Genomic DNA, 27884 nt, shown 5'->3' with positions numbered 1-27884 from the left:
GCATTTTCACGTTTCTGTGAGAGTTTTTTAATGGTCTTCAAAAGCGTTTGTCTCAAGGGACCTTTATTTTTCAGAAACATCACTTCCGCCTGGTCTTTAATGTCTGGTTTCTGTTTTCCCTTTGCTCAGTTGGCAAGATGGCGTCGGAACCGAACAAGACAGAAATTCTAACCATTTTTAAACGTTTGCGCTCTATACCTACAAACAAGGTAACACGTGAGGTCTTATTAAAACCTACCTGAGACTGTTTTCATTATCGTTATAACTTATTCAGAGACATCCTTATGTGTCTTTCATGTGGGATTACGTGTCATTTGTTAGTCGCTAAGCCGGTGCTGATGGGGCCTGAGTGCCGTCTAACACATATATGTTTACTATCAACAACACATCTCAAAAACAGATCAGTACTAAACTATCAAACAATAATTACTTCGTATCAACGAGCTATTATGACTAAATCAGCTGTCTTAAAAAGAAATCAGATGATTGCAGGTTTACCTGCTCTATCTGTGAGATGTGAGAATGACGCAGTGGCGATGGAAAATTACTCATCCTGTTAAAATGTGCCTCAAAATCCACGGAGTTGTCAGTCTGTACTGTCCCATAGATGCATCAAACTCATTCATATGGTAAAATCTGTATATTGGGGCATGGAATCGTGAATTATTGTACGATCAGATCTTTTAAGTTTACATAATGCTTGTTATTGACTTAAAATTGAACGTTTTGGTGAAGTTTTTGTACATTCCTTTTATATTCTCGATTTTCCAAATGTACACATTACTGAGTTTTTATGAACATGTGGTTTGTGAACCATATGTTGCAACTCTTTGTCTTTAAGTCAGTTCAAACATTTGTTTACAGAGATTTATTTATGAATTATTTTTTTTTTTTAATGTAAATGATTTGTTTTGTGCCTAGGCCTGCTTTGACTGCTCCGCTAAGAACCCGAGCTGGGCCAGTATTACATATGGAGTATTTCTGTGCATTGACTGTTCTGGGATCCATCGCTCCTTGGGAGTACACTTGAGCTTTATCAGGTCGGTCTGACTCTCTATTGTCTTTCTCTTTAATTATATTATACTGTCATGCAAATGTCTGTTAAAGTTTTTAGTCATCTGTGGTGTTCCACAATGCCACATTCATTTGTTAATAACAAGGCAAGAGTTGAGGTGTATTGTCTTTCCAGATCCACAGAGCTGGATAACAACTGGAGCTGGTTTCAGCTGAGATGTATGCAGGTTGGAGGAAATGCCAATGCGGTTAGTTCTTCTTTTTCCTACCCTATAAGATGCATTGCATCAGTTCTTCCTTTAAAACTTAGCCTTTTAATTCAGCTATTTGCATGAGCCAGTACTGTAGACTCTATATGCTATTCTTTGTGCCCAGATGGGGTTTTTCCGCCAACATGGCTGTACCACTAATGACACCAATGCGAAGTATAACAGTCGTGCGGCTCAGATGTACAGAGAGAAGATTCGACAGCTTGCCAACGCTGCGCTCTCCAAGTATGGCACTGAGGTGAGTATACGAACCTCATTCTGTTCCAGCGTTATCACTGCCTAGAAAGTGAACTATGCTCCTTGGGTTTGTTGTCAGCATTCATTATTAAAAGATGTTGTACTGTCATGCTGTTTACATGCTCTAAAGGCAGGGCCTGCCATCCAGCTTATCTTCAACACCCAGAAGACATTTTATGGCAAACACTAAGTAACAAAAATGAAACAAAATATATATCGAAATTTATTAAAAGAAACTTTATTGATATTACAACAGGCATGTTTTAATAAGTAGTCTGAATGTTTGGGTTCTAAATGCCAATAATTCACAGAACTGCATACATTGTGCAAATCATCACAAACCATGTTTTATCTCTGTTGTAAGTCGTCACCTTTATCTATATAGCGCTTTATACAAAACAGCTTTACAGTGATGAAAGGGAAATGGTGCGTTTCAGCTGTTGTTCAGCAGAAGTCAGTTCAGCGTTGATTCTGTTCCGTTGTAAAGATCACCAATTATTAAATGAGTTTGTTTTATCTAAAGCATTTCTGCAAAAAATGATGTCATCGTCCAGCTCAGTTCAGTGAACTTATTTAATGTAGTCTGGGTTATATATTCTTTTTCATGGAAGAGTTTGATTGAATGCATGCTTTTTGTTGTCAACAACAAATGTCAAGCATTTTCTTCATGGACAAGTGTATCCCAATTATGCATTGTTTATTTAATGACTTTATGGTTAATTCCCCAACACACACGCACAGACACACACACACACTTACTTTGAATCTATAATAACAGACATGCAACCTAATAATAATCGCTAACCACATAGTCTAAAAATATATTTGTGTTGGATTATTTTATATTATTTTTATTTTTTTTACTTTATATATTTTAATAGTTCTATGTTCCTTGCCACTGTTGCCTTTGGCTTGCTCAGTTGGGGATATTTAATTTAATTAATCAATCAACAATACTATTGATCAGCATTACCAAATGTGGACGTTTTCCACTAGAAACAAGCATTGATGTATTATTTTATTTTAATACTGTGAAGCTGCTTTGATACAATCTGTATTGTGAAAAGCGCTATATAAATAAACTTGACTTGACTTGACTTGACTATGTTGCTGTTTAGTTATGTAAAGCAAAAAGAGATTTGGATTTCACTTTTTTTTCTTTTTTTATATGCAGCTGTGGTGTTTGTGATATTGAATGAACTTTGAACTTGAGTCACTGAACAAACTCCACGTTCCAGCAGTATTCGTTAGCTTTATCTTCCCAGACTCCCCTGACGTCCAGTGTATCTGGAGAGCTGCATTCAGAACTTTTATTCTGCTTTCTGACCCCCTTTTTTTTCTCATCGTTCAGCTGTGGATTGACAGCTCAGGCTGTGCTCAGCCATCACCTGTAGAGAAGAGAGAGACTGACTTCTTCGATGAGCTCACACAGGTAGGACACACAGGCTGCATCTGAAATCACATACTCTCTTGAGTAGGTACTTATGTTGAATAAGGTCTTACTTTGCGACCACTAAAAAAGTATGTTCTATATGGTATAGTGTGTAGTATGAATGTAATCCAGACGTACTACATTCGCTATGTTGTCATTATCACGTGACCTACCAGCGTCAGTTACGTCACTTCACTGCCATTCATAAATCCTTTCCCCGTGGCCTTATGGGATAGTAAAGTGTCCATTGTATGCAGTGCACACTTCCGAATATTGGCGGAAGTAGAAGGTCATACTCTTTTGCCTACTCTTTTATGAGTTCTTCATTCTTGTCGCATATCGGATTCAGGTATAGAATTGTGCATTTTGACTAGTAAATGCTGAGTTATGTCTTAAGGAACACTTTTATTTGTATTTATTTTGAAAAAGTTTTACTAAACTTTTAGCTGAACAGTGCATCAGGAGGGACTAGTTTACCTGATGTTTTTTGTGTGCCAGAAACAGGATTCCCTCAGTCTTGGAAACCTGAAAATATCATGGAATTTTGTTAATTATAATTGTGAGAGTCAAGAAAATAAATGAAACATTTTAATTTAAAGTTTTTCTGGTTCTCTAAAATATTTAATCAGTAATTGCATTTTGTGAGTGAAAAGATCTTTTAAATTCCTTATTATTGGGAACGACTGAAAATGGTGTCAAAAGTTTCGCTCTCTCTTTAAGATAGTGCTCATGCAAATATGCCATTATTATGACTTGATATGTAATATTTAATAATTGTGTTTTCTTACCTGTAGCCTGCCAACAGTTGGGACATGGCGTCCCCATCCCTAACAGATCTGAATGGAGCTGTTACTGTTAGCCCTCAACTGGAGCAGAGCAGTCCTAAGAGTTCAGAGACTACCAGCACTTGTGAGTGTAGCACATTACACACCATTAATACATCATTGTCATTACTTTTTACATGTAAACATTTCTTGTCCATGTGATCCAGTGCCTGAAGAGGGTCCGAGCATTGAAGGACTGAGCACTAGTCCTAAAGCCACAATAGGTGAGTGTTTGCTGGTTTGTGTGTGTGTGTGTTAGTGCTCTGGCAGAATGTACATTATCATCAGAACATCCCCATGTGTGTCTTTCTCCCTTCACCACCCAATTCCCCATTATTATTTTTGAAGTGTTTTTTTTTTAGATACTATCACCACACATTAATGAATCCTATAAGCAAGTCAAGCTCCAGGACCTGGTTGGGACTGGTATATCAACCTTTTTATGGACAACTGACAGCAAATAATGAAAAAAAAAAAAAAAAGTGCTATGGTACTAAAACACCATATTTTATAAACATTACAATGACAAACTCATGACTATGTATGTACTTAAGTCTAAAATCATATCTATGTGTAATAGCAAGCCAGTAAATGTAGTTCTGCGACATTTATTGCAAATGAATTCAGAGCCTGCTGTCCTGTCTGTTCTGTTAATGTAGAGATTGAGAACTCAATGAGATTGGCGTCTGAAGAGCGTCAAAGTCCTGAAGGTGATTTGAATGATTTTGAAATGCCTATTGGCTGATCAGAAAGTAGCAGCATGGTTCTGCGCTTGACTGACACTTAATTTGAGTGTGTGTGCCGCTTTGGCTCCACCCCTTCCTCGCAAAGCTGCTCCTATTTAAAAATGGTCTTTACTGCTTATTAAAAAACATTTTTCTTACTGCTTCAAATCTATTCAGGGTGTCATCAGGGACAGTGTATATGTTACACTGACAATTGTTGGCTGGGATTTAATTTATTTTATTTAAAAAAGAGATATTCAGTGCTAATCAACATTATGAAACAAATGCTGTTGATCGAGCTTAAAGTATTCTTCAACCGTCTATTGTTGTAGCCATCCACTTGTTATTATTGTCATTTATTTTTTGAATGTGGCCCTAATTCTGTTAATGCCCCTAATTAGTTCAAACGAAATTCAAGGATATATAGAAAAATATGGCTGCTCGCATACAGTACATGCATACTGTGATGATGAAAGAAATTACGTCACATGCGCTGTAAATATACCTTAGTGGACACATAAAACCTGAAGTAAACTTTGGGCTTCACTTGCACCTTGAACATTGCTTGGTATTGATAATTTTAAAGGTAGGGTTTGCGATTTTCGGAGAGGCTTGCAGTAGCGAGCTAGCTTTGAAAGCATCAGATCCCACCCTCCTTTCAGAGCGTCTCCAAAGCCACGCCTCCTCCAAAACACGAACGCATTCAGTAGGGAGCAAACAAAAGCCTCATGAGAGACTGCGTTAAACTACCTCATGTCTCAAAGCACATACCATTACAATAATAATGAACATAAACACTGACCTGTACCACCTGACTGCTGCAGGTTCATTTCGCCGTTGATGGTGTTGCCATTGAAACGCACGAACAACCTCGAGTATAACGTTACAGGTTTCCAATTCTTTCAAATTACAGTAGTTCTATTGTGTACGCTGCATAAGCTTGTTGTATTGGTTCAGGAGGAACTGTAAAAGACGACTGCTGTTTCGGTTGCGGTGCTCAGTGACTAACGTCTGTCTAACTCTGCATATCATGAAGCGCGCTGATGACGTATGATGTCTGAGCGAAGGGTATGTAAAAACATATGTTGACAGGCAGGTAGGACATCCTGTCGTAGCCCTCAGAACGAGATCTGTGATTGGACTAACATTTTATGGTCCTACACCTTCCACAGATGATACATTTAGACCACTCAACTTAGTGATTGCTATCGGGATGTGAAGAGACTTTCACGCAGCACAACAAAAAATGTTTTTGAAGCAAATCACCTACCCTGCCTTAAGGAGTCAACTTGAAAAATTGCCAGAACGTGACGTCCCTAGTAATTGAATGTTAATGCAGAACTAACTTGCATGCTACAAAACTATTATTATTCACAAAGTATTTGTCAATTTTTATTCCTAAGGTGCGGCAAATTGTCACTGGAACGCTTTTTGTCCAAAAAATTGTCCAAGTGTTTTAGCTGGCTGAAAACGACAGGCTCTCCTCTGAAAACGCCTAGCTGCCGGCGATAGAGAGCATTTGTACACTTTGATGGCACAGCATTTTTTCAGTTGAGACTCTTTGGTTGCGGTTATACGCAATATCCGTGGAATTGTTACTAGTATCTGATTTCACAGATAGTTTGCTTCTGAATACATTGTATGTATATTCTGAGACCAGCAATATTAATTTCTCCTCCATTATGCCGTTGTTGTGCTTGTTGTTGTCATTGTTGATGCAGGATGTGACAATTGGTCAGTGTGGTATTTGTCCCGCCCCTCTTCCACTGTGATTGGACGGCTGGGTAAAAAGTGACAGTGATGAGTTATGCACTTTAACCCAAAGTTGAAAAATTTTCAACCCTCAGCGACCATAATAAACCGCTAAGTGCGCAGCTGCCTCACTGCCTCGTCACGCTGCTGCCATTATAAATATGTGGCTCTCCCATTTAAACATTTCAAATATACACTGTCCTTAAGAAAAGATGCCTTGGTGGACACATGGCCTTAATTATTGATGCCACCTTTTAATCTTATTAATTCTTTGACACATTCCCAAATTATTATTATTTTTTGTTAATCTAATTTCTGCAATTTTACACAAGTGTAGCCAGTGTGTAAAGTCACTCACTGATACAAAAGGTGTAGGGTTTTCTGATCTCATAAAGAGCTCGCAGACACTTTCCATTCTGGACACAGAGCTTATGTTGTGGTATTTCTGATGTGTACTTCCGGTCTGGATTGATTTATGCCCTGAATGAGATTAGAGCGACTTTTCATTGTTGATCAGGATGCAGTGGGTTTAAACTTCAAGACCAGTTTCAGCATTCGCCTTAGTACAAAGCTTCCAGTCACCCCAATTTTCTATTTATTTTTGTAGCTCACTGCGAAATGAATACAGCATGAATGTTCACATGTACACTTTCAACACACTCTTGCTCTGATAATCTAATTGATTTGTGTGCAAGTGTGACCTCTTGCCTTTCCTCAGGCTTTGCCGGCATGATATTTCTCAGGTCATTATTGGCCGTGGCCTCTATCGCCATGCACTAATGATCCTTATCTAGAGAAGTTGTGTTCTCTGGAATAATCTAGGAGGAAATGCTTGTTTACTTTTCTCTGACTATGCTTTCCGTTTTCAGAAATTAAGTCCTCCATCATTGGAAAGAAGAAGCCAGCCACTGCAAAGAAAGGGGTAGGTGAACAATCAGTGCTCTCGGTCACTTCCTATTCAGGCAATTGTGTTTCCTGATCTTGCAGTGTTCAGTTTTTGGCAGTAGGTGTCAGACTTGTACAGAATCTAGAACTGTGGTTCTGCCTCAAGCTAAAGAAGAAAACCAATAATCAATGCAGACATGTGCAAGTAATGGCAGAATCTGAATGTTAAATCTTCTAATAATAGTTACACAAACGTAATGTTTGTTTTTCCCCATTTAGTCGGTCAGACTTTTTTTTTTTGTTCTCAGTAAAGAGTTAAAAGCATTAACCTGTCAACATGTCCAGGTCATATTTCATCTTGAAATCAAATAGGATAATGTATTTTACTTTTAAGGATTATCATTGAAGCATAATTGTGTAGTTGTCATTGAGAATGAGACTCTTTTTTTTTCTTTTTTCTTTTTATTTTTTTTTAGCATTGTGGTACTCTAATATCAAAAGTCTCTATTTTTTGTGATTTGTTAATTTACTTAAAATCCTAGTATTTATTGTACTGCTTTTATGTTTGTTTGTTTTTTTAAGGGGATAAATGTACTTAGTTGACATGCGATAGTCTTTTCTTCCCTATATTGTCTCACATATCAGAGTGAAACAGCTTCTCGAAGAAAAACAAATGTAGGGCAGGACTTGAATTTGTCCATCGGTAATTGATTGGATGGTTGTGGTTTTCTATTGGGCGATCTTGTGAGTGACAGGTTGTTCCGCCCTCGCGCCTATAAACGTGTCATCAGAGATGATGTCACTGCAAGAAGGAGGGGAAGTTATTTTATTAAATATAATGAAGGCATGTGAAGTAATACAAAATATGCATGGATAAATCATATATCATAAACACTGTAATATTCCATAAAATAAGAATTTTCGGTTACACTTTATTTTAAGGTGTCATTGTTACAGTGTTTTTAAGTACTGAGTAATATTAAGCAACTACATGTACTTACTATAGGGTTAGGGTAGCATTAGGATTTGATTGAGGGTTAGTTGCATGTAATTATGCATAATTTACTGTTATTACTATGGTAAGTACATGTAACAAGGACACTGTAAAATAAAGTGTTACCGAATTTTCTTTGTTTCTTTTTTTGTCAAATGTAAACCATCTGCAGAAGTATATACTGTCATTTAACCTCAGAGCTCATGGTTATCTTTGTAGGTGATCATTTGAAAAAATGTCTTCCTTTTGGTTTTTAGCTTGGCGTTAAAAAGGGTCTTGGTGCCCAGAAGGTGAGCAGCAAGAGCTTCACTGAGGTGGAGAAACAAGCCCAGGTGGCGGAGAAGATGAGAGAGGAACAGGTCGCAGAAGCCAAGAAACAAGCTGAAGAGTCCATGTGAGTCTGATTCTAAATCTGTTGGACATGTTTGCAGATGCTGGAAAACTTTTTTTTAAATCATTCTTTAAAGGTAAATAATGTAGTTCACTAGTGGCACCTAGTGGAATTACAGCCTTGCAAACACTCTTTCAAAGCATCGCACCTTCCCCAACTCAAACATTATGTCCAGCTCTTACAGTGAAGTCATCTCTCAACCCTTTAAAAGTAGGCTACTTCCAAGAAAAGGTCAAACATTTTATGAATACTTTTAGCTGTGTTGCTATGTGTCATGAGTAAGCAACAGAGCCGGCTAAGTCTAGAGCGAACGTGAGTGTTTCGTCCAATGTGTCTGCACCGGACAACGCTCCACGACTGTTTGAGGCTGTACCGGACCCATCAAAGTATACAATATAAACTGGTACACATCGTGTCTTTCTGAATGAGTGTATGGTGGAGCTGTATAGTATTGAAGCATTCATTGAACAATAAACAGGGTTAATAGAATGTATTTTAACATAAAATCGTAACATACTTCACCTTTAAAGATTTTTGCCCTCTCTTTAAACTATTGAATTCTCATGCCGCCTCTAACAGTGCCTGATTGCTTTCCCGCTTATCTCACAGGGTGGCCTCGATGCGACTGGCCTACAAAGAGCTGGAGATTGACAGGAAGATCGAGGAGAAGAAACTGCAGAACCTAGAAGGGAAGAAGAAGCAACAGGCGGAGAGACTGGGCATGGGATTCGGGAACAGGAGGTAAAGACACGGCGGAAACCTCCATTAAACCACTGTCACGTTAATTACATCACTCCCCTCAAGCATGACATCACCGTCTTCAGCAGATTAATAACCCAGAACAGAGTGATGCGTGTATGTTAGTTTCGTTAATGTGATGTTTTTCTGCAGTGCCGTGTCTCATTCCGTGATGTCCGAGATGCAAGTGATCGAGCAGGAGACCCCGGTGGGAGTCAAATCCTCCTCTCGCTCCAAGCTGGACATGTTTGATGAGCCTGGCTTTGCCTCGGGACCGCCAAAGTATGTTTGAGACGGACGCCATTTGTGTGTGTGTGTGTGTGTGTGTGTGTTTGTAATTGGTATCATTCATTGTGATCTCAGGTACAAGGACAACCCATTCACATCAGGAGACAGCTTTGGGTCACGGTGGGACAATGATGGAGGATCATCATTCTCCTCCTGGGCCCTGGAGAAGGATGAACCTAAAGACAGTGAGGTCACCATCTCAAGCATCCAGCCAATCGGAGAAAGGTTGGTCTGTCTTAATAATGTCCTGATCCAGTAGTCGGTGATTTGATTTGTGGCCGCTTTCATGACTGGTGACACAATGCATGTCAGGTTGCCCAGCCGACGGAAGCCTGAGGTGTCTGTGCCCGCCGCAGAGTCTAGTGAAGCACGAGAGAAGTTTGCCAATGCTAAAGCCATCTCATCGGACATGTTCTTCGGCCGCGAGAGCAACCCAGAGGTACCATGAGCCCACTAGACCTTCAGTACATCGAGTTAATTTTGACACTAACTGGACCTCTTTGGTAAAACTTTGGTGTTCGTTTACTGTAATCTAAGGATAATGTTATTGTGTGTTAAATTATATCGCACAATTTTATAGAGGTGTGGGGAAAAAATCGATTCATATATCAATCTTGATTCTATATTCCGATTTGCATCGATTCACAAATTTCAAAAATCGATTTTTCTAAAGTGTTACACTTCTTTAACTTCGCAGTACTACTTAAAGTTACTTAAAATTATTGACGTTAATCACAAAAGCTGCTCGTGCTGACGGACTCACAAATCGAGATGTCGCTTCTCACATGCATGCGATCTCAAATTCAGTTCTTTCACCGCTACACACACAGTTGTGTCAAAATACACATCGTGTGAACTGTGGAGTATTCACTGTAAACAGGGTCTGTTATGTCCTACACCAGGGTTCACCAATCTCGGTCCTGGAGGGCCGCTGTCCTGCAGAGTTTAGCTCCAACCAGCTCCAACACACCTGTTTCAAAGTTTTTAGTATGCCTAGTGAGACCTTGATTAGCTGGTTCAGGTGTGTTTAATTGGGGTTGGAGCTAAACTCTGCAGGACAGCGGCCCTCCAGGACCGAGATTGGTGAACCCTGTCCTACACGAACGAAAACAAATGGGAGAAAATCAGATGTGTAATAGATCTGTGCATTCATTCTTAAAGGGACAGCAGCCTCATAAACTGTTGCCATCCGTTTCATTAATGTTGATTTAAAAAAACACTCACTGCTTTTGACTGAATCACTTTATCTTTAATGTGAATCAATTTATATTTAATTCACACAGTGAAGACTATACAGTGTTTTATTTTGCAAACTGCTTAACTGTCTACCGCAGTCAAATATGAAAAGTAACACAAAACAGTAAACTACAATCAAATCTATGCACACATCGAATTGAAATTTGATTCAAAATCAAGAATCGTTTTGAATCTAATCGTGAGGTACCAAAAGTTTCCCACCCCTACAATTTTATGTACAATTTTCAAGCGTCCTTGAGCCCTGGAAAGGCGCTATATAAATAAAAATTATTATTATTATGTTGTGTATTTAAAAATGTGTAATATATTTATCTCAAGAAAGAATATGGAGACTTCTTTCATTGTTTATATAAATATGTAATGTCTCTACTAGTATGAAGCAAAGACTCGTCTGGAGGGCATGTCTGGAAGTACCTCCATCAGCTCTGCTGACCTGTTTGGTGACGGCAGTGTGCGTTCCTCTGGTAAACACATCCCTCTCCTGCTCGCCATGTTGCCGTAGTATATTGCGTAAGCGAGACTTTGACTCTGTGTGTGTTGTCCCTATAGGCTCATCAGGATTCGATAACGTGCTTCCCTCTGGTCCAGACATCGCCCAGTTCAAGCAAGGTGTGAAGACCGTGGCAGGCAAGATGGCAGTGCTGGCTAATGGGGTTATGAACACCATTCAGGTGAATGCACAAATGTGCTTTATATTCCAGTGTTGACGATACCACGCCGATTCTGATTTAACACTTCTACGACAGCTGTATTAACTCTCTCCGATCACGTTTCAGGATCGCTACGGATCTTACTGAAAGGACTGCGTTCGAATGAAATGGAAGTTGCATCAAACAGGACACACCTCACTGCTGATTGGATCTAGTCTGTCTTTCCTACATGAACACACATCAGAGAGAGAGCGGGAGCGAGAGAGCAAGACGAAGACCTGGGAACTCCCACTCTCTCCCCAGACCACTGTAGACTCTTGCTGACAGTATTTTAATTTTTTTTTTTTTTGAAGACTCTTGTTTTATTTTCAGATAACAACAGAAACGCTTGACAGAGTGTAAAGTCTGTTTTCAGAGTCGCAGTGCTTTCTGTTTGAAATAACCTGTTTTCTATGCCATGTACTGGTCTTTGATTTCAAATAGTTTTGGATTTGAAAGTATTCTGTCTGGAATTAAATGTATAACTGAACTTCTAGTGCTAATATGTTCTAATGGCTTTCTTTTTTTGTATTTTAACGCTCTCCGAAGACCTCAGTGCATTCAGTGAACAAGGAAAGGGAACCCCGTATGGTATATTTATAAATTGAGCCCATTTCCTAAATACAATCTTTAAAATTGATGCATCATAATTTTACATGGTTAGTAATTATGAGAAAGTTTGAGTGATTTAAGTGATAAAATAACAGTAATGTTGTGCAATATGTCCTCGCATGTCAAGGACGAGTTCTTGAGGTTTTTTTGTGGATGTGTGAGTGATACCTGGGAGTTTGAGTTTCAGGACAGATTATTGTAATCTGAACCATGTTTGTTTTGCATGCCAGCATAAGCCGTAGACACTGGTGCTGTACAACGAGTCAGATTTCCAGCATTCACTCGTCGTATTTACAGATAAACTGCTCAAGAAACCAAGCTGACTGAGGAGGTTTACAGTGATGTGATTTAATCAACAATTTAATACGACTCTCTCAGTTTAGATGATAAAATGACAGCTGACAAAACGGTTCTTTATTTAAAATTCACCCACTGAAGTGATGTCGTCTGTTTTCTAGTACATGCATTACAGCCTTTCTTTCCTATTCTTTTGGGTTTATGCCAGACTGGGAACTGGTCAATGGTATTTGTCTGCTAAATTTGAAAATAGAAGAACAACAATCCAACGACCGCCTGGAATAAAAGCTTTTTATTGTGGCCTGTTGAGAATTATGTGAATAAAGAATGAAATTCCCCACAACAGCTGTTTAAGACTTTGATTTAGTCAACACAATCATTTTATGACATAAGGATTACAGATAAAGTGCAAAACCAACAAGAGTGGTATTAAAATAATATGAAATGTTCATTCAGACAGAGTACAAAGTAGAGAAGGTGTTAACCCTTTAATGGCTCTGGCTGACGTTAACCCTATAAAGCCTACTGTATCATTTGATATGCACATTTTTAAGGCATCTAAATTTTCAACATGATAAAAACGTTGCTAAAAAAATATGTACACAATCTACGACTTGCCTTCTGTCATCCGATTGACAGTTTATACTTTTTAAGCAAGAGTATGATTGTAAAAGCGTACACCTTTAGGTTGTTACATGACGTGTCTTATTGCTGTGAAATTTTTACTGATTTTAAAGCAACCATAATATATTTTATATTGTTAGTAATATTTCAAGATGAACACTTACTGGACTGAAGCAACTTAGGTTTACTTGATTACACATAATCATTTTTAGAATCATGTTAAAATTTACCAAATATGATACAACGATCTCTAGAAGAATGTTATTTTGTACATCCCAATCATCATGTGTTTTGCCCACCACAATAAAAACTACAGAGCTTTGATCATAAAAGCATTTAAATATCATTTTTAGGAATTATAGAGTAACAACTGATATGCATTTCATGTAAGTAGTCTGTTTTACTGTTATGAAGATCTCATTGATTTACATTATAAGCTGTCAGAATTTCATCTTACTTTTTGGCCATATAAACAGCAGCAACTGCAGCAAATTGCATATTTTTGCTCAGTTTGGGCCTCTGAATAAAATTGGGTGTTTTTCCCCCCTCGAGTATGGGCTTCATTTTCTCCTACATCATATGAGCCATAAAACCAGAACAACGTTTTTCTGCAAACTGCATGCAGTTTTGTTTTTTAACCACTAAAAAAGTGTACCTTTAAATAAAAAAGACAGATTTTTTCGGACTATTATTTTATATGTCAAGCTTTATAGGGTTAAAGAAAAGACAGTATATGGGTCAGGGCTTTCATGTGCTCCCATTCAGCGGACACCTTTCATCCCGTTGTACAGGGGCAGGGCGACCTATGACCTCTCCACTCATTCAGCCATGCAAGGCAAATGGGTCTGTATAATAAAACACAACTGTTCCTGGATCAGATTTAGTGTGGTAGTGCTCCAGGTGGTGTGATGTTCCTGATTTCCTGACAAGACCCTTTGATCACAGGTACAAAAACACACATAAATGTCACCTTCTGTTATTGCATCGATAGCAGGGTTCTACGGCATCTACAAACAAACAAAAGATCAATGTAACCGTAAGTCTTATTTGCATAGCAGTTAAATTAAAAGAGGGCGATCAGAGAGCCGCATTAAATCCCTTTCTAGGCCCTCATTGTGTCCCTGGCTTCTCATCCATGTCAAAGCTTTGGATTTACTTAGTCACACAACCAAAGAATAACAGGTTTGAAGGCAGACTGGCTATATTCTGTAAATATATGAATGGAGCCGATTAGAGTAACAAACAAACAAAGAAAAAACCTGAATAATGGGGACTTGTGGCTTAAAACAGCCTTCGGATTCGCAAATTCAATTCACAGCTTAGGGGATGGACGGATGGATGCCCTTTTATCCCAATCAACTTTGTCTTAGATGTTTGTCCCAAAATAAAAAAAGACAGTAAGAAAAAAAACAGCTATAAAATAACCCATAATTTGGGCTTGGAAATGTTTGATTAGAAATGTTTAAATTCTTATTGTGGTCTTTGTAGGCAAATTTGATCACAGTCTGGGATCTTTCATGGATACTTTCCACATTAGAAAGACCCGAGTCTCCATTTGAGTTCGATTTAGTCTCGTTGCTCTCTAGGGGAAAGAAATTGAGACATTGAAGAGATCTCTGCGATTTTGCTTTCATACGGAAACACGTATTTTCCTGGAGGTCAAACAACTGCGCACAATATTCACCCCATACTCTGCGAAGTCTTATAAATGTGTCAATATACTGTATAATCACACAATAAAGCTTTGCTCGTGTCACACAGTCAGATGGAAATGCAGTGGTTGGATCAATACCACCAGCGATGATGATGAGGCTCAGTTGATCCAGGCGTACGAGTAGAAGTCGTTCTGCTCCCACAGGTCACACCTCTCTTTGGAGTAGTTTAGCACGAAAGAAATGTTCTTGTCCAACAGGGCGACGCTTGAGGGGAACTCCGGCCACTCCTCCGGCATCCTACCTGTGACGTTATGAAGAGGTTTGCAACGTTATGGGCAAGATTTGATCACATTATTCACACACAAAAAAGTTATTTGTCAGAGCACAACATCGACTGCCTAATTTTCACCAGCTTAGGTTTCAGACGTACTATTCATTAGTAACGTTACCTCGCTCCACTGGTGCTCGGGCCCTCTTGGAATTGCTCCATTTGTTTAAAATTATATTTTTTGGCCTTTTTATGGCATTATTGGATAGGACAGTGTAGAGATCAGACAGAAAAGCACAGGGTGCAGAGAGAGGAACGGGATCGACAAAGGACATCGAGCCGGGAATCGAACTTGGGTTGCTGCGAAATTTCTTTACTTCATTTAGTAAAAGTGTTTTAAGTTTCGAACCAAACCAGCCAGCTTTGTTATGAATAAACATTGATTTGAATCAAAGCAAAAATGATCAGGAAAAACCTGCTCTTGCACTTCCTCTGTAAACCTCAGGCTGCTGGAAGAGTTAGTTGGTGATTGTTTTGGATATGAAGAGTTCAGATGCAAAAGCCTCTAAGTGCCATCTGAAATTTTCTTCTAGAATGATCATTTTTATCAAGCTCGTATATTTAAGTTCAATAATTTCACTTAAATGGAAATGCAAATTACCTATTAATTGTCATTTAAGTGAAATTACTTAACTTAAATATATAAGCTTTATAAAAATTATCATTCTAGAAGAAAATTTCAGATGGCACTTAGAGGCTTTTGCATCTGAATAAACGCTCACTGCTTTTGACTAAATAACTTTTGTAACTATAATAAGGATTAATATATATTTAATTTATACATGTGATTACTTTATTCAATTTCTGTACCTGAAAACAACTGTTAGACCTACCTGAAGAGCACTGTTTATTTCATATGTACCTTTGTTCTGTTGTATTGATGAATTTATGTTGGCTTGTTGAATCATAAATGGATCAAACCCATGTTCAGTGAAGATGATTTGATGATGCGTCAATAAACTAGCTAATATACCTTTTTGAACTTTGCTAATAAAGAGTAATCTATTTTAATAACAAAAGTTACATCAGTATCAGAATTAGTTGTTTGTTAAAATTGGCATCGACCAAAAAGAAATCCTATGGGTGCATCCATAAATTATTTCTTAAAAAAAACAAAAAAAACATCGTACTGACTTCAAACCTTTAAATAGTAGTGTAGTGTATGTCTCATAAAATAGTTGAAGAATCAAGCAGGATAGATTTACTATAGTGTTGTGCTATTATTATGGGAAATCTCACAATAAGCTTACCTTCTTTGGCAAAATGTACAAAATACTTGGTGATCATTTCCTGGAAGTTCATATCAGCTGGCGACAGGGTCCCTAGCACCATTTCAAGACCCCTGAAGAAGGCCAAGCTGTCTAGAAGATGAAAGGCAAAGCGACTGGGGAAGGGAAGCCAGCTGGAGGCGTTTGCCTGTTTTGATGGAGTGTAAGTCACCAGATAACGGTACACTGGGCTCTTTAAAGCGCCTGGAATACATGTGACATCATTGAAAAGGTTTAGATGTACGCTATATTGCTTATTACACTTACCATGAAATATTTATTGGAGCTCACAAATTATAAAATATTCAGAGTGCTGATAAAGCTCAATTCCCTTTAATTGTGAAATGAAAAATTGATTTGAACCTGCAGCTCTCTTAGCCAGGTCGTTCCTGGGGCATGTGGCCTTCATGTCCGAGACCATGGTGGTGAAGAGTCTCTCTGGACAGCGGTCAGAGGTCGGACACGGTGCTGAACTATCATACAGCCTCAGCGCCTGATCGCTCAGGTTCTTTCCGAAAGGGCTCAGTTTGTCTGTGTGAAGGAATCGACAGAGACGTGGTGAGGAAAAACACATTCACTTATATAAAGACTCTCATTCATAATGTTCTTTTTGAAATGTCTCTTATGAGCGACTTACTTGTCACAATCCAGCGATAGTCCCCCCATGTCCATGTAGAGATGTTTTCATATGGAGGACTAGAGAATGATGTATAGAGTATGATATATTAGTGCTGTCAAATCGATTATTTGTGATGAATCGCATCTAAAAGTTTGTGTTTACATAATGTGTGTATATATATATATATTATTACATTTATATATATTGTATATATGTCTGTGTGTGTATATACTGTATACACACATATTTATACACATATGCAGTACACTGCATATTTGTGTGTAAATATATATAATTACTCTCAATTAATCAATTTGACAGAACTAGAAAAAATATATATGATATATGATGCCATGTTCACAATGTAATTTCCATGGTTGGTACCATGGTAAAATACTCCTCACCGGTTTGAATCAGAATTTGACTAGGAATGACAGGAGGAGAAATTTACTGAATTGCATTAGAGAAATTTAATTAGTCCAACATACATTTCACAACAAAACATTAATAATTAATTGATTTTTTTAATTATTTATGCTTATTTATTTCCTGTAGAATGTATGTAGAATATTAGGGGATGCATTGTATTGTATATATATATGTACAAAGAAATATAGAAATCTTTTAATTGTAATTTGTAACTATTCATTACAATTCATTATACAATTCCCATAAACGTTATCATACACAATATGGCGAATTTTGACTGGAGTATTTCCAGCAACATTAGATTAGTTAGTTATAATTATTTTATTAGAATTATAAAAAATCTATAAAAAAAATAAAATAAATATATATATATATATATATATATATATATATAAAATAATAATAAAAAATATATATATACATATTCTTATATATATTAATAGATTTTTTATAATTCTAATAAAATAATAATAACTAAATAATAAATTAAATACAAATTTCTATAGGTGGCATTTCAAACAGTGATTATAAATATCATCTAATGTTGGTGGAAATACTCCAGTCGAAATACACCATGTTGTGTATGATAACGTTTATGGGAATTGTATAATGAATTGTAATGAATAGTTACAAATTAGATTTCTATATTTCTTTGAACCTCAATTCCAATTCAAGAACTCAATTTGGGTTCAATTCTGAATGGCGCACATTCCTGACAGTATTTTCATTTGACAACTTATGACTGAAAATCAAACAAAGCCGGTTACCTAAAATCAGTCTCCTGTTCAGTTGTTCCAACCACAAATGGGACATCATTATAGGCTCCTCCTTTCTCCCAGGTCTCAAACGGAGGAGCTTTGAGAACATGGCCGTCAACCACTGCGACTGGACCAACAAATATACCTTTGACTGGAAGATCGACTAAGTCATCAGCTGCCCATGATGGGTACTTCTGCCACGGGATGGCCTGAGTCAGATACAAATCACTGACATTAATTCAACCACAGGTCCATTTCTGATATATTACTACCATTTAGAAAAATTAAACCCCTTCCTCTGATGTTCATTGGGAATTCATTGAGCGTTCGGTGAGTTCTGGCAGGAAGTTGAGGTTTGATGATTTATTAAAGAGAGTTTACGGATGAAGAAGCCAAGCCAACAGGTTGAGGCTGTTGTTAGTCAGCCATGACTCTGCTGTGGAAGGTTACAAGCTTGGCCATGAATTTCTCACCTGAAGAACTTGAGTGATGTGTAGTCCTCTCAGGCAGATGGCGTCCTTGCAGCCAGTTCTCCTCAGGAATTCCAAGTTGTCTTTTTCTGCTGACTCCAGGGAAGCATTATACACATACGAGCCGCTCATGTCAATCGCACGATGAAAGAGTCCTTTGGCTAGTGGAGACATCATCAAAGTCCAAACCGAAGTTCCTCCTCATGATCACACAGTGAGAGAGATACTTATTATACATCTTATCTATAAAGTTAAACCCTTGTGAAAAAGAAGTACACTTAATTATATTGAATGTGCACTAGTAATGTACTTGAAATCTTATGAGTATTTTTCAATGACTACCATAGTAGGGGAAAAAATACTATGGAAGTCAATGGGGCCTGAGATCTGCTTGGTTACAAACATTCTTCCAAATATCTTTCTTTGTGTTCAGCAGAACAAAGACATTTATACAGGTTTGGAACAATTTGAGGGTGAGTAAATGATGACAGAATTTTCATTTTTGGGTGAACTATCCCTTTAATCTACGTCTGGAATCATGTGGCCTGGTCCTTACGGATCACGGATCAACTACGATCCCTATACTTGACATCGCACATCCTTCGGGACGACTATCGCGGATGCGCACATCGCAATATCGATGCTAAAACTATACATTATACAACCCTAACTCATATCGTGATTTTGGTCAAATCACCCATCCATTTCAACTTAAGATATAATGAAATTAATTTAACATAGTAGTTTTTAACACATTTACAGAATTTGATGTTAAAGGGGTGGTTAACCCTCTGAGGTCTGAGCTGTTTTCTGGGCCCTGGAGGTGTTCTGACATGCTCTGACATTTCTGGTTATATCTGTTACTTGTGACATTTTCATGGCTAAAGTCTAATTACACTGTATTCAGCACAAACTCTGCTACAATAATATATCAACAGCATGTATGTAAAAGTTTGTAGTTTTGAGATAATGACATTTATGCGTGGTTTTTGAAAATACAAAAAAAAATTCTCACTGAAATAAGGCCATGAAACCCATACTGATTATTTCTTCACAAGACTTTTGAAAATTGTATGACGTAGCCTAGAATATTTGCTGCAAAACTATGTGAAAATCACCCTGACTGCTCATTCAGATAAGACAATATATTGATTTAAAATTTTTACGACGTGTTTTGCGTGAAAAAGCCTTATGCGAGAGCTCATTAATATGTAAGCTTTTCTCACCTGAGAAAGACAAAGAACCTCCCCTAACGGCCCTATTAGGAGCTATCAGGCACCTATCATTCTGAGCAACCTTGCACAATACTGTAAATGAGGAGATTTAAAAAAGAATGGCTTTTAAATTGTTTGGATTTATTTACAACACAACATAATCCAAAGATACACAACAAATGCCAAAAAAGCACTTCAAAGACAGAGACCTTTGTGCCATTCCTAAAAACACTGTACATACCTTTCATTTCCAAGATTTTCACTTTACCATGTTCACGTACTGAGACTCATGTGAATGTTGAAGTCCTCAGTGGCATCTGGGACCTGAAAAAAAAAGTGAACATACTGATATCAAGAGAAAGGCCTGCACGATTTTGGAAATAAATATTAGATTTTTCTGGTTAAAATTGCTTTTTAAAATTCCTTTTTAAAATTCACAGAATACACACACACACACACACACGTTTCCAACGATATATAATAAAATGAACACCAGGTTTGTTGTGCCTTGTAGGCATAAGGTATATGCGCAGTGCGGATAAAATAATAATAACAATAAATAACCTATAGCAGCCTATAAATCTTTTTTCAGTATTTCAGTAACAACTAAGCTAGAGAAAAATATATTGATTATCATGTTACTTCAAATGTTTCCATCCGTTATGATGATATGAATGAGATAATAATAAAAACATGAAGCCGTTTGGTGCGTTTTGCTTTCATCCAAAATATGATACATTCAAACGCGATCGCTTGCAAAATATGATACATTCAAACGCGATCACGCTCAAATATAAAACATTATGGTTACCATAAACATATCTATGTTTGAGCAGATATCCACAAACACAGTAAACACGGGTCTAAATATTATAATATTCCCCATATATCTAGCAACAGTTCAACTGCAACGTGACATTTATGCAACAATAACAAACTAGGCTATGTAAGAATTTCTTACCTTATCTTTCTTGTCTTCAGATCGCGTTCTTCTTCTTCTGAGGTAGCCTAAATCCAATGTAAGCTCAGGCACGTCTTTCAAACTCGACGAAAAGTGAAGTGAAGTGTTTTGTTGTTGAGGTAACGAGCGCGTTCGCGTTCCATGTGGAGATTTGCATGTGAATATCTTTTGCGCGAGTAGGCGTGGCCAAATTAACTGTAATGAGCAAGCGTTTGAGAAGCTGGACATCTTGTTGGTTTTATACAAATTACGTAAACAGAGAATATTTGTTTTCGTTTTGAATCCGATTATTTAAAAGTACACACTTAAATGTTTATAAAGGTATATGGCTCATAAATGTGTGACAAGTATTCGCTGAGTTTTGTTTCAGTTTATAGACGTGCTCAAGAAAAAAAAGTTCACCGCGACAGAGAGGCAGAACGCACACCCTGTTTATTTTCTTTATTTTACAAAAGCACAATGTTTTGATTTGATTGTAAGTGGACACATACAAAAGGAGAAATATCACAGATTCTTTTTTTATATTTCTTTTTTCTGTATGACCATAAATGATGGAGTAATTTAAGTTTATAGTGCTACAATGTGGAGAAAATCCGGCAAAACGCGCCCGCGCGTTTGCCGACCTCAGAGGGTTAATTATGATTTCACTTTTCTAACTTTAGTTAGTGTGTAATGTTGCTGTTTGAGCATAAACAACATCTGCAAAGTTGCAATGCTCAAAGTTCAAAGCAAAGGGAGATATTTGCTTTTAAAGAAATAGCCTTTTAAGGACTACAACAAACGGCTGGTTCCTCCCTGGTTAGTGACATCACCAACCCTATGATTTACATAAACCCCGCCCCCGGAACACGATTTATAGATTATCAAGACAGAATATGCTAATCAATGACTAGAAGATAACTTCACATAAGCTACATAAATTCACCAAATGACCATTCCTGTTGCATTCTACATGTTGTCACTTCTTCTTGAGTCTCTCCATCTTTGTCTGACTCTGGTTTGAACATAAAAGGCTAAAAGTTTTTGAAATTTTCAGTGCATGTCTGTGTGAGGTAAAGGGACACAAGCTGTTGAAGCTCCGCCCCCTGTGCCGGGAGCAGCAGCTCATTTGCATTTAAAGGAACAGACACAAAATGGTGTGTTTTTGCTCACCCTCAAAAAGTGACAATTTTAACATGCTATATAAAAATATATTATATTTATATTAAAAAAATAATATATTATTTTTGGTTGGGATTGAGTTTAGATCATGATTACTGGCTTTATTCTATTGACAGCACATTTAACATTTAGAAACAAATACAAATTTAGATGTCATTTTAAAGGTTTACACATGAATAAACCTTTGGGTCAGTGTAAAAAAAAAGTACTGTTAACTTATTATAAAGTAACAATATATTTTATAAATATATTTTAAAGTAAAAATATAAAAGCTTAAATACAAAACAAATAATATTATAATATATGAAATATGTTGCAAACTTATTTAATTTTAGAAACATGTTGACCGTATAATAACACATTCTTAAAAAGTAAAGGGTACAGGATTATGCACTGACAATCAGACATTTTAAGTGTCCAAATACTTTTAGGGGTCATTCATTGTATGTTGTACCTGAGCTTTGACCAAATATGGTAACTCTCCCTGCATCCCCACCGAAGTTATGGATATTCTGCTGGACCCACTGAAGTGCTTGGATCTGGTCCATGAAGCCATAATTCCCTTTGACAGCAGACAGAAAAAAAACTGCTTAATGACATTTGATGAATTTCAATATGCTGTAGTGACAAGCAGAGAGCTGATGGAGTCCATAAGGGAATGGATTTTAAAAAACAACTTATAAATCTTTAAAGACAGACCTACTGTGAGACCTGAGGTTGTTAATCGATGGTATATGCTTTTGTTGATGCCATCAGCCTGCGTTATTTCAACTTATTTTTTAAAATAATCGTGTTTAAAAGTTGAATTTGTGATGAAAAACTACATTACCCAGGATAACCTTGTATGTGGCTTGAGTCAAGCGTCCTTCACAAAGACACATGTGCCTGATTCTGATGTTTCAGCTTTGCTCAACACCTGGTCCTCTAATGGTTAGACAGAGACCTGGAGAAGCCTACAAGCCGCAGTCTCTCGTACCCTCTGTGGAGGATTGGTGATGATCTGGGGGTTCTTCAGGAAGGCTGGAATCGGACAGATCCGTCTTTTTGAAGGACGCATGACTCAAGTCACGTACAGTACAAGGTTAGCCTGGAAGAAAAATAGCTTTCTTCTGCTCTGGCAATGTTCCCCAATTACAAAGATTGGGTTTTCTCGCAGGACAATGCTCTATGCCACACAAAGGTCAAGACCCTGTCATGGCTAGCCCAATCTCCAGACTTGAACCCCATTGAAAACCTCTGGAATGTGATCAAGAGGAAGGACACAAGGTCACAAGCACATCAGACAAAGCCGAGCTGCTTGAATCTTAGTACCAGGAGTGGCATAAAGTCACCCAACATCAATGTGAAAGACTGGTAGAGAACATGCCAAGATGCATGAAAACTGTGTAAATCTGGGGTTTTCCACAACACATTGATTTCTAAACATGTTAAAAAATGAGCATAAACTATTCAAGGTCTAAAACCATGGAATGTGTTTTGTTATTTTGACCAGTTGTCATTTTCTGCAAATAAATGCTCTAAATGACAATATTTTGACTTGAAATTTGCAAGATATGTTGTCAGTAGTTTATTGAATAAAAGTGTCTGAGATGGGCAGCAGTCATAAGTGAACTGGACAGGGACTGGGTAAGGAGGACAGGGACTCCTTACCTGAGGAGTTGGTGGGAGAGCCTTCTCTGAGCACCTCCAGGGCCATGAAGCCGAAAGCATTGAGCCTGTAATTCAGACTGACGTACACCGTCTGCGTGTGGGCTGCCAGCTCTTCAGTGGGGGAGTAGCCTCTCTCCTGGCCGCTCAGCATGTGGAGATACCCTCCGTGGATCCACACCATGACAGGCAGGGGTTTTGCGGGCTCTAGACTCGGAGTCCACACGCTGAGATGCAGACAGTCCTCCTGTCCCATGACCTGCCCATCTGTTCGGAGGGGTTGCACCTGCGCGCAGATGCTGCGGAATCGAGTAGCATCGTACATGCCATGCCAACACTTTCCCGCCTCCACTAGATCCGCTGGAGGTTGCCAACGACGTTCACCCACTGGCGGTACAGCGTACGGGATGCCCTTGAAAGAGTACGCTCCACCTTCCCAGCGCCCGCGCAGCCATCCGCAGTCCGTCTTCACCTCTGCCGCCCCTGGAGGAGGAGTCTTCGCCACATACGCCAGGTATCCCGCGAGAGAGAGGAGACTGACCACGGCACAGCCGATGAGGAACATGCATCTGCGTGACACTGCCCGGAATGGACTGACGTAGTGGCGACGGACGTACCTTACCTGTTCCTCCTCTTCATCCTGCACTAGATAACGATACTCTGTCCCCTCAGGGACCTCATACACATCCTCACTCATTTTATATACTCTGTGTGAGAGAGAGAGAGAGAGAGAGAGAGAGAGAGAGAGAGAGAGAGAGAGAGAGAGAGAGAGAGAGAGAGAGAATATTAGAGCCCGACCGATATATTGGCGGGCCGATATTATCGGCCGATATTAGGCATTTTCCAAACTATCGGTATCGGCATTTATAATGGCCGATAAATGAATATTTAAAAAATAAAATAAAATAAAAGTGGACGAAACACCCTGCAACCATGTTATGAGTGTTGGCGCTGCATAGTTTGTCCACCAGAGGCCACTCTACAAGGAAGACTGCTAACATCAATGAGCTTGGAAATCACAACAAACTTATTCTGCCTAAATAAAGTAATGATTACTGTATTTATAACTAGCATATCTGTAGTTCCAGTCCCTGCATTGTAAAACGTAAGTTAGGCACGCGAGGAGTGAACATTAGACATAGAGAAAAAGTATCAAACATAGCCTGTGCATAAAAGTTAGCTTTTCTTTTACACGTGTGTGAAATCCAAGTGTGCGTTGCTGACTTCGTTTAGCCGCAGCATTATCACGAGTATTTAGTGCATCACTAAGTAGTAGATTTTAGAAGGCAGGCAGCAAATGATGATTGAAAATGGTTTGTTGTAGCTTGATGGAATAGATGGATAGAATTAGGAGTGACCTTTGTCTTGTTTAATAATAATACAAATGATGATGATAATAATAATATCATCATCATTGATTTTTTTTAAATTATTACTGTCAATATTAATAATAATAGTTGATTTTTTTTGTTCAAAGGACTTTAAGTTTCATATCTTAAGTTTGTATTTTTAATATACATTTTTAATATATTTATCAGAACTTTAATATATTCTGTTCTGTTGTGACAATAAAGTTAATTTAAAAAAAAAAAAGTTTATTTTTAAACTGCATTATCATATTATTTTAGTAAGGCTGAGGACTCTTAAATAACTACAAATAGGCTAACTAATGTTAGGGAAAGTCTGTTCATGTTTTGTTACGCGTTTCTGGATTTTTTTTAAAAAAAATATACCGGCCGATATATCGGAATATCGGATTTTTAAATCACCAAATATTTGTATCGGTATCGGCCTTAAAAATCCTTTATCGGTCGGGCGTTAAAGTAAGTGAAAGTCAATAACTTTTTTTAGCCAGAAAGACTGTGTACTTATACTATCAGATGGGAGGAAAAAAACATGCAAATATTTTCTGTGAAGCTTGTATTTATAAATCATTCTGAAGGTTTTCCTAATGCCATAGAATACACATTGCAATCCATTATACATTTTAACTGTAACAGTACATTTTTATTGTATATGACATTTAAACTTTACTTATGTTCATGACTGCACCTGTGGAGAATTGGTCTGTGATGTAACCTAACACACAGTAACACATGAAATATAATGATGATTGTTAATGCACTATACTCAAAATGATGCAATAAGTATAGTTACGTTAGTGTGCATAGACGTAGGCTACATTATAGTATTCTGAATAGATATGTAACGTATCATAATGTGTTATGCCTATGGTTACCATATCTATAAAGCATTATAATGCCTTAGATGCAGGCTTCACAGTGTGCATCTGTGTGGTTTGTGTTGGTTTATTCTCAGCATGAAGTGTGTGCTGTCGTGACAGACGCAGGATGAAGCGAATAATCAGCGGAAACCACCAAATGACCCACCATGAAGTTTCCCATTTTATGCTGACTTATTATCCACGAGGTGAAAGTTAAAATATTACACCACAAATAAACGTATTCCACTAACGTTACATGACGCTAAAGAAAAACATGCATAAACATGTTTAAACTGCTCTGTGAGTCTGTGTGGAAAAACTGGTTTCAAACACAGATTAGACGAGGAACTTCTTTTTTGCACTGCACAGCAAACATTAAAAGTGTACTAAACATAAACATATAACAAAAAAATAACACATCTACCTGAAAATGTTGCCCTGCTAACGTCGATACAAAGTTAGGCTAACTTACTTGAAATGGCGCAACTACGACACAAGCACTCAGAGACATTTTCATATTGATTTACTAAACCATAATAGCTTTTTCCTGTTTAATAGCCTGTGTTTAATGTAAAAAGCAAAAAAGGTCACAAAATGACGCATGTACTTACTATGACATTAGAGCTCGCGCACGCACTCACTGAAGCCAGGCTATCAGACAAAACAACCCTGTACTGGACGTCTCCTGCTCCGCCCATAACTACAGTTTTACATGGCTGCTTTACCAAACCTAGAGATTTTAACATTTTTGCCTTTTTTTTTTCTTTCTTAGAATAAAGCTGTATTAAAAAGAACAAGGGTGAAAATGAGAGGAATGGGAGTTGCATGCCAACTCAAATTAAAATGAATACATTTTCATAAAATATTGCATATAGTGTATTATATTGTTGCTTTATAAAAGCAACTATGAATGAAGTACTTTATTAAAGCTGCTGAAAGTTCAAACACATAGACTGCATAGATAGATACACACACACACACACACACACACACACCCTATATGCTTCTATCTAGAACCTCTTTCTGCTTTTTATTTTTTATTGACTCTTTGAAACAATTTGGAGTTACAGTTTTGGAATTACTTTATGGATTGTTGTGGAATTACTTTATGGACTAATTAAAGATACATTAAGTGTATTTCCTGACTGAGCTCTCATTTCTGCAACTGGGTTCTCCAGCCCTTCTTCATCAACATGAATGTTTATTATCTGCAATACGTTTTAAAGCCATATATCAGAAACTTCTGATATATGGTTTTCTGAGCGCACACATCTGAAGCATGCGCACAGAAAGCTGGATGTTTGACAGCACACTGCGTGATTATTAAACTCTTATTGTGCTTAAACTGTCAAATACACACACAAGGTTATGTCAACCAAAGTTTACATAAACAGAGTCGGTTATGTCTGTGAACGTAAACAGCTAGTAAAGAAATTGCATGTGTAGGCTATATCTGTGTATTAAAGTGAAAGCAGCGTAATATACAGTACCTGCTATGCTGTTAATATGAATCACAACAAAAGAAAAATCACTCACTGCTCTTGACTGAATTAACTTTGGTAGCTTTAATAAGAATACATTGCTAAAAGGGCAGAGTCCGTCAGAAGGGTTCTGAATACTCTGGACTAGGTTTTCATTAAGGCTATCTGTATATTTTGCTGCGTTGATCTTTCCTTCTACCCTGACGAGTCCCTCAGTCCCTGTCGCCGCTCCACCACTCTTTACTGTTGGGATGGTATCGTGCAGGAGATGAGCAGTGGTTTCCTCCAGACATGATGCTTGAAACTGAGGTTCATCAGGCCACAGAAGATTGTTTCTCACAGTCTGAGAGAGTCCTTTAGGTGCTTTTGGTTTATTTTTTCAAATTCCATGTGGGTTTTTTCATGTCTTGAAAGGCTTGAGTCTGGCCACTCTGCTATAAAGCTCAGATAAGTGGAGTGTTGCAGTGATGTTTGTCCTTCTGTAAATTTCTCCCATCTCCATATATGATCATAGAGCTCAACTAGAGTGACCATCATCTTCTTGGTTAGCACTCAAACCAAAGCACTTCTCCACTGATTGCTCAGTTTGGACAGAAAGAGTCCTGGTTGTTCCAGACGTCCTCCATTAAGGAATATTGAAG

At 37.8% G+C, this 27884-nt stretch overlaps 2 protein-coding genes across 3 annotated transcripts; one reads left to right on the top strand and one right to left on the bottom strand.

The window, feature by feature from the left end:
* The first annotated feature begins 26 nt into the window (after nt 1-26).
* arfgap2 (ADP-ribosylation factor GTPase activating protein 2) lies at nt 27-12747 on the top strand. 2 transcript variants are annotated; one of them, XM_084124574.1, is made up of 17 exons: nt 27-209; nt 922-1040; nt 1190-1262; nt 1390-1521; nt 2872-2952; nt 3747-3861; nt 3944-4000; nt 4436-4486; nt 7123-7175; nt 8390-8526; nt 9133-9264; nt 9415-9543; nt 9625-9774; nt 9862-9988; nt 11180-11270; nt 11356-11477; nt 11583-12747. In XM_084124574.1, the coding sequence occupies exons 1-17, from the start codon at nt 138-140 to the stop codon at nt 11601-11603; spliced, it is 1662 nt and encodes a 553-aa protein (XP_083980700.1). In that variant the 5' UTR covers nt 27-137; the 3' UTR covers nt 11604-12747. The 2 variants fall into 2 exon arrangements, with proteins under 2 accessions (XP_083980700.1, XP_083980701.1); XM_084124575.1 differs by lacking the exon at nt 4436-4486 and having other exon boundaries at nt 89-209.
* LOC311089679 (para-nitrobenzyl esterase) lies at nt 12682-26466 on the bottom strand. The gene is made up of 9 exons (XM_084124573.1): nt 26374-26466; nt 23542-24245; nt 22346-22453; nt 18559-18755; nt 18095-18294; nt 16917-16975; nt 16643-16810; nt 16262-16483; nt 12682-14984 (listed from the first exon to the last, which is right to left on the bottom strand). Exons 2-9 carry the CDS (start codon nt 24233-24235, stop codon nt 14842-14844), a joined length of 1791 nt encoding a protein of 596 aa, XP_083980699.1. The 5' UTR covers nt 24236-24245; nt 26374-26466; the 3' UTR covers nt 12682-14841.
* Between the last annotated feature and the right edge of the window lie 1418 nt (nt 26467-27884).

This window comes from Abramis brama, assembly GCF_963993115.1.
Source record: "Abramis brama genome assembly, chromosome: 9".
NCBI classification, from domain to species: Eukaryota; Metazoa; Chordata; class Actinopteri; order Cypriniformes; family Leuciscidae; genus Abramis; species Abramis brama.
This window is presented reverse-complemented; position numbering and strand designations above follow the sequence as displayed.